The sequence below is a fragment of the Lutzomyia longipalpis genome, chromosome 4, assembly GCF_024334085.1.
Source record: "Lutzomyia longipalpis isolate SR_M1_2022 chromosome 4, ASM2433408v1".
NCBI lineage: Eukaryota > Metazoa > Arthropoda > Insecta > Diptera > Psychodidae > Lutzomyia > Lutzomyia longipalpis.
The window spans coordinates 15,060,326-15,067,960 of NC_074710.1; the positions used below are offsets into that span (position 1 = coordinate 15,060,326).

General features: G+C 36.8%; 1 protein-coding gene across 1 annotated transcript; it reads left to right on the forward strand.

Moving 5' to 3' along the window:
* Positions 1-495: 495 nt before the first annotated feature.
* On the forward strand, positions 496-1,537 carry LOC129794538 (farnesyl pyrophosphate synthase-like). The gene is made up of 2 exons (XM_055835292.1): positions 496-633; positions 700-1,537. The coding sequence occupies exons 1-2, from the start codon at positions 496-498 to the stop codon at positions 1,486-1,488; spliced, it is 927 nt and encodes a 308-aa protein (XP_055691267.1). The 3' UTR covers positions 1,489-1,537.
* Positions 1,538-7,635: the final 6,098 nt, after the last annotated feature.

The following is a 7,635-nucleotide window of genomic DNA, read 5'->3' on the forward strand; positions in this document are numbered from 1 at the left end:
GGTAACAAGTTTAATACTTTCCTATTGACGTAAACCACGTAAACTTAGAAAGAAAATTAAATAAAAAATAATATACTTACGTAGTTTTTTAATAAAATGGTTAAATATTCTACTTTAGGGTATCGTTAAGTTTTTTTTTTTTACGATTCTTCTATTTATGCAAAAAATCCTTTTTCAATTTAGATTTTAGATATATTCTTAAATAATAGAAGGTATGTACAGAATAAGTATTTTCTAGGTATTGTGAATGAGGTCACAGTAAAGACAGCAATGATGGATAATCTTGGAAAAGGTGGTCATGTAGCAAGGGTAAAATTTTTTTTTATTTGTTATTATTATTTTTATTTAAACTATAATCAGTCATACTGTGCTTTTTTGATAACTCTTAGTTTATACTAAAGCCATATTCTAGCAAAAGAATTTCGTAGAATGTTCTAAAGTGATACTATTGTTTTTCTAAAATAGCTAAACATGTATGCAATATTCGTATAGATAATGGAGTACTTTATGCCCAGAAATGTTCTGTACAATGGCATTGCAACAGCTGAATCCTACAAAATTCTTGCACCGAAGGCAAAACAAACACCTAAGGATATCAAACTAGCCAATTACCTAGGATGGTGCTTTGAAATGGTACGTCGAAGTTTCTCTTTGAACTTTCTTTCTTAGACTTGTATTTTCTTTTAACTCGTGTCTTAGCTAGGAGACTCCTGCAATATTGTAGACGATATAATGGATCAAAGTGAGACAAGACGTAACCAACCCTGTTGGCACAATGTTGATGGCATAGGATTGAGTGCCATTAATGATGCATTGTTACTTGAAACATCAGCATTGTACATTCTTAAGAAGCATTTTGGAAAGTTAGATTGTTTCCTGCAACTTCTTGATATTTTCCACGATCTGTCCTTCTCCAGCCAACTTGGACAGCAGGCTGAAGCAAGATCTGCACAAAACGTCAATAACTTCACTGTGGAAAACTTTGAATCAATCGCAATGAATCTCATTACAAACTTTACCGGCTACATACCCGTTGCTCTTGCTATGACTCTTGCTGGATATCCAAATTTGGAGCCACTGCAGGAAGCACGTGCCATCCATAAGGACCTAGGACTCTTCTATATAGTTCAGAATGACTACATGGACTGTTTCGGTGATCCCGAAGTAACAGGGAAAGTGGGAACGGATATTCAAGAAGGGAAATGTCGTTGGTTATCATTTGCCTGCATGGAAGTTGCAACGCCTGAGCAAAAGGCCACAATGAAGGCTCACTACGGAAAGGATAGTGCCGAAAGTGTTGCAATTATTAAGCAACTCTACATTGATTTAAATCTACCGAAAATCTACGATGAATACACAACAAAGATTCACGAAAGATTGATGATGAATATTGCAAATTTATCTGATGAGGGACTCAGGAAGGTTTTTCTAAAATTTGCTGAAACTATTTACTATGCTAAAAATATGAATTTACCACTTTTTAAGTAAAATGTTGAAGGATAAATAATAAATGTTTATACTATGTTCACGGGGAAAATGCAGCCTGTTCAGAATTTTATTTCAAGTCCAAATTAAGTTTTATAAGTGAGGACTAAGTTTTCTTAAACTAGTCTTTCATCAAAGTATAATCAGGTAATGGTTAGCATCACATGAGATATATTCTTTCCACTCATTATTATTAATGGGTAAGAAAAGTACATCCTATGTGACGCTAACTAATACCTAACTGTAGGTCTTTTGTTGGGCTTCGTTGAGGTTTCTAAGCGAGTCCTGAATTTTTAAAACCATGCCTAAATCTTTTCACCTCAGAACAAGTCTTTTGAGGATATGTTGAAGTTATTTAAGCAAGACCTAATATTTTTTAAGCTAAACTTCAGTGTTTGGACAACACTTAAGTATTTTAAGTTAGGCCAAAGTTTTTAACTAGGTCTAAATAATTATTTTTTAACCGTGCTTAAGTTTTTAAATCTAGTCTCAAGATTTTTAGTTTTGACTTAAATTTTATTGATTAGATCTTGTTTTGAATGCCTGACGAAAGTTTTTTAAGCTAGGCCAAAGTTTTAAGGGCTAGATCTAAGTGTTTTAAGTTAGGCCTAAGTTTTTATAAAACCAGGCTTAATTATTTTAGACCAAAGCAGTTTTTAAGCTAGGTCTAATTTCCTTAAGTCAGGCCTAAGATTCTTAGGATTAGGCTCAATTGAGGAATTCCTGCAGAACGATAAAAAAGCGATCATTTCCACCTATTCTAAAACATTTTCTCTCATTTATTGAAGGTAATTTACAAAAGAATGTTTACAGAATAAAATAATTCTGCGTGCATTTCATGCGTGTTATGTAATCATGGTAATCTCACAAGCGACTCCTGATGAATTGGGCGGAGTCCTTTTGCACGAGGAGAAAAAAATGAGCGTGCAAAAAGTCACAGAGATAAAATACATTGAGGACACGTGAATTTTTTTCTCTTGTGCTTTTTACCTCCCCCGCATTACTTAGGGGGTGGGAAACGATTTCCACGGCAATCACGTCCGGAAGGAGGCATTTATCACACACACATACAAGAAGAAAATTTCATAATTCACTCCCATCATACAACAAATTAAATACCAATAAAATTCATCTCACATCCTCTTGGGTGGAAAATCGATATTTAACAAGTAAAATGTGCGGAGACATTCGCACAAACTTTGGGGGGTGGGGGTGGACCCATAAATAACGCAAGTGATTGTGAAATTTGTGTAAACACACATGGTGGGGTGAAGAAGAAGTCAGCAAGAGAGAAAAAACTTATCTCTTATTGACTTGCGGACTGTCATGGTTGTGCCAGAAAGAAATCTCGCGTGAGGAGAAGTTTCCTTTCGAGAGTATGAAGACCACAATTTATTTGTTTTTCCCATGTTATGAACGTCAGCGAATCACCCTTTATCATGCGTCCCCCATCCCCCTTCCGCAATCTCATTCCCGCCAAAAAATGAAGAGAACACATAGAGAGAGTGGAGATGTTGGTGCTGGAGAAGACGGGACAGTTTTGCGAGATATGATGGCAGACCCATTTGAATTATGACTCAAAGTTTTTCCTTCAACTGGTCGTTTTTGCTTCTAAAAAGAATCAAATAAAAAAAAAAACCTGACACAAGTCTTGACTTCCGCCATCAAAAAGCCATGAATTTCGCTTTGTTGTCTCAACATAAAGCTCCTCTATGCTTCCGTGCTAATACTTGTGGTTCCATAATTAGGACATTTTTTTGTTACTTTGTCCATTTTTATTTGAAGAAAAATTGATTTCAAATGAGGAAAGGGAAATATTGTGCAGAAAATTGCATTTTCTAACGTTAGAAATTTTCTTTTATTTGCATTTTTTCTTAAAGCTCAGAAAGCTTGAGAAAATAAACTAAAAGAAATATTTATTTAAAAAAATCAACCCTTGATACGCAAATCCAAAACACCCCCGCTTAACAGTATTTAGTTTCATTTAAACTAAAAATCTTTCCTTCATATCAAATTATGTTAAATGCCAACATTACTTCCTCCTACATATATTAAGTATGTTGTACGTTCAACACTCACGCACTCATATACAAGAAGATATCAATCCTCAAAGCAGAACAAAATACAATAGAGCTTAAGAGCCCTCCTCATCCCACTTCGAACCTTTAGCAGCATTCTATTCATATATGCTTTCTTCTGGAATTCCACCCACACCCTCCCCCCCCCCTCAACTCAGACCAATGTACACCGGGTATATGCTTGGAGGGTTAAAATCACAAATTTGATATTCTTTTCTCTCTCGTTGTTGACGTCTTCTCCTTCCCATGTGGAGGCTGTATGTGTTCGCTACTTTATCAGGTTTTTGGGTCACGTACCAATCTAATGATGATGAAACGATCAAATATATTTCACAAGAGCCTCGCCCACGATGCCATTCTTTTTTTTCTTCTTCTTTTCTGCACAACACACCGCCAGCAAACTCTGACCAAATGATGTCAGGCAGGCATCTAAGACGCACAGCAAGAGAAAGAGAGAAAGAGAGTAATTCAGATTATTAGCGATGATGATACAAGATGTTGGATGAGAAGTGGCTTCTCGCAAGAAGGGAAAGTCATTCGTGAGGCCACTCAGAAACTTTCATTTGGCTTCAATGGCAAAATAAGTTAATTGAATTTCGCCGTGGCTCAAGGAGATTCGGGTGCTTCTTCTTCAACATCCCGCCATGGAGAATTTATGAAATATGACTGCGCTACAGGAGGGTTGGGGGTGTGTGTGGGAATGGCAAAAGACGATACATAGCTGACTGTGAAGAAGTTCATCATCCACCCCCTCATATTGAGTTGATAAAATATAATTTTTTTTTGCTGATACCGTGAGTTGCGTTGTCATCATACCGTGAGGTGAAAGAATTAACTATTAAGTCCATGTTAGCACCATAAGGACAGGCTGTTTTTTTCTGTAACTTAATATCAGTTTATCTCACTGATTAGGTGAGAAAAATTAATACAGAGAGATATTTTTTTTTAGAAGAAAAGGACGAAATGATCCCATTTTTGGACAAATTTAATTAATTTTAAAGAAGGTTTACTTCTATGTGGTTCTAGGTTTCGGAGATAAAAAGCTCAAAGAATTACAAATATAAGAAGTAGATTTATAGAGTCTGATGAGACTTAAATCTGAAGACTAAAATAGCTTTAAGAATTTAATTCAAATTCATACAAATTTCATTTTTTTTTGTTAGTGAGAACATGTGAGATATAAAGAATTTCTGCAGTACTTTATGGTTGAATTCAGTGTAGTGCAATTCACCTAATCATGGTCTCACAGAGAGCACCAAAAGTATGACACCCACACTGCCTGGACGGTGGAGTGCAATTAAGGGATAAGAAGGGTAAACAGTTGAGTTGAAAGTTTGCAATGGGCGTGAATGGGTAAAAGAGCTTTCTCTCCCACTTATACGTGCATGGCGTTCCAAAAGCAAGACTCACCCACCCTCCAACCATTTAGCTATATATAGCGAGGTACCAGAGAGAAGTTCATTGAAAACATGTAGTGCATGGAGATAAAATTATGAAGTGAAAATTAACAATAATGTTGGCAAATTCGATTTAGACGACCAAAAGCCAGTAGAGATGAAAATTTACTTTAACCCTCCCCCTGCCTTTTTGCAAAATGTGTTGAGGATTTAGGAATTTTAGTGCAAAATATGCCAAAGTATATAACACACATCCCAAACTTTTAATAAGATGAGAGAGGAATTATCTCTGACGCACGAGAAGAGTTCCAGAGCATGAATATTCATAACATTGTACATTGGATGAGGTGGACCCCACAACTATTTAAAATTGCTCCATATTATAGTTTTTGGAAGGGGGAGGGGTTGGTTTGGTTAATTCAAACAACGTGAGAGAATTAATTTTTGACATAATCTGCAAAGCCAACAAAACGTCCTTTTCATTTTAACGTTTCAACTTAAGGGTCTTTGGAGTCTCCTCCCTCTCTCTCACTTTTAGTTTTTTTTTCTCAACTCTTCCTGTCGTCCCTGATCCTCTTGATGCTTGGCCAGGGTGAGTGGGTAGAACTAAACGTTCTCATCTTTTGACCAAAAAAATCAACTTCGACACTGAAAAATTAGACGAAGACTATAATAGCTCCTTAAAAGATTTGTATGTAATTTGACGTGTGCGGGTGATGATTGTGATTTAACCCCTACACCCTGCCCCCAATCCAATGTATGGCAACGTGGTGATATATTGGATTTGGTGGAATTTATCATTCACGCGCCAAAGGGTGGAAATGGTGTGAAAAAAGTCAAAAAACTTAGATTAGTTTTACATTGGATTTTCACCCAATTGGAAGGAAAACGAGGGCGTGAGCATGAGGATGGTTGCGGAGAAAATTTCACACGAACCCCATAAATTACACTTCAGCATCAGCATAAATAATAATTTGACACATCTGACATATATCATAAGGATAGTCTTATATGCTTCTTCTACTTATATACTTTTCTCTCCACCACTTTATGCGCTTGAGAAGAAGTTTGTTTGGGACTGGGTTGAAGCGAATGTGAATTTGTCTTTTATTTTTTTATGGAAAAGGGTTTTTTATGTTCTTTTTGCACTCAATTTTATTAATTTTTGGCATAATTTATATTTAAAAAGAAGATCTGTAAAACACCCCCCTAGAAAAAATTTCTGGCTACGCCTCTATACTTTAACTCTACCAAGATCAATTAAAAAATACTTTTAACCCCAAAGATCTTGTTTTTTTAATGCCTCAAGACATTCTTCTCTGGCGTTGAGGAGCTATAAGGGCGAGGGATCGATGAGATGAAGCATTTATGGAAATTTGAAGCTGCCTTTGGGGGTGGAACAAAAAAAAGAGAAAATAACATTTGTTCAGCATAGAGAGAGGCTGAACCAGTTAATTGCCTGTCATCGGGTTTAAATTGCTGTTTTATGACACAATTCTGTGGGATTTTTTTCGTCTTCTTTTGCCGCCGCACCCCCATAATCCTTAAGCTCGGCGTCTTTTGCCTTAACATTCTTCACATTAATTTGACAATAATAGACATTCAGGGGGCTTGGTGCGGCAATGTTGCGAACAAGATGGGTGGGGCGCAGTCTATTTTTTTCTTTGCCCCACACCTCCGCGCAAAAAAATAAGAATCAGGATGGATAATAAAAAATTGTGCATGACTTCTTGCAAGGCACACGGGCACATCATTGGCCCACTTTTGAGCCCACAGGCGCCGCACATTGACTCCATGAGTTAGGAGGACTAATACGGAGGGATGTGCAAAGACAAATCCACCCCCCATGAGGCTCATAGGGGGTGGAATGGAGGCAAAAAGTGAAAAACCAACAATGGGCACATTCTTCGAGCTCTCTGAACAAATTGAAGCGTCGTGTAGTAATAATATTTATGATGTCATCCGCTACCCACCCCCAACCTTTGGCGCGACAACGAGCAAATGATGATGAGGGGCTGTCAAATGCCCCAACGTGGGATAGCTCGTGTAATTTGAATTTAATGGAAATGTTAAATTTTTAATTCACCGCATTTTTTTCTCACACACACACCCCCGCACCCCTTCACACCCACCCAGCATGAAAAAAGAACACGCTGTAAATGTTTCAATTTAATTTATTTGTTGGCCCACATTTATTTTCCACTGTATACGTGCCATTTTCAATTAGGTTCCATCTCACTAAGTGTCCACTTTCACTCCCAATTACCCGCATGATTTGGGAAAATGGAAGTTTTATGGGCTTTATGGAGCACAGCTCGGTCATAAGGGTTGAAAATTATTTGTTAATATATAAAGCCACCCCCACACATTGAGGGACTTTTTCATTTTTTTTTTTGCAACTGTGGAAGCAAATTTTTTTGAAGGGATGGAGGAAATATTAATTTAATAAAAATAAAACGATAAAAAAAATATAAGGGAAAAGAAATTCAAGAATATTTAAAAGAAACCCTTTAAAAGAAGAAGAAGTAAAAAGTGAAACAATGCAATTTCCAATCATGTTGGGAAAAATGCTTGAAAATCATCGATTTATGGTTTTCTTGCTTCTCGTCCATCTATTTCCTGTTCGGCAAATGATCCCATTGTCCGCCAAAGGGAGCTAACGGCCAAAGAGAGAG

Excerpts from the sequence above, each read along its gene's own strand:
- LOC129794538 (XM_055835292.1), top strand. The coding sequence starts at position 496 with ATGGAGTACTTTATGCCCAGAAATGTTCTGTACAATGGCATTGCAACA. Across the intron at positions 634-699 it reads TAGGATGGTGCTTTGAAATG|CTAGGAGACTCCTGCAATAT; the intron begins GTACGTCGAAGT and ends CTCGTGTCTTAG.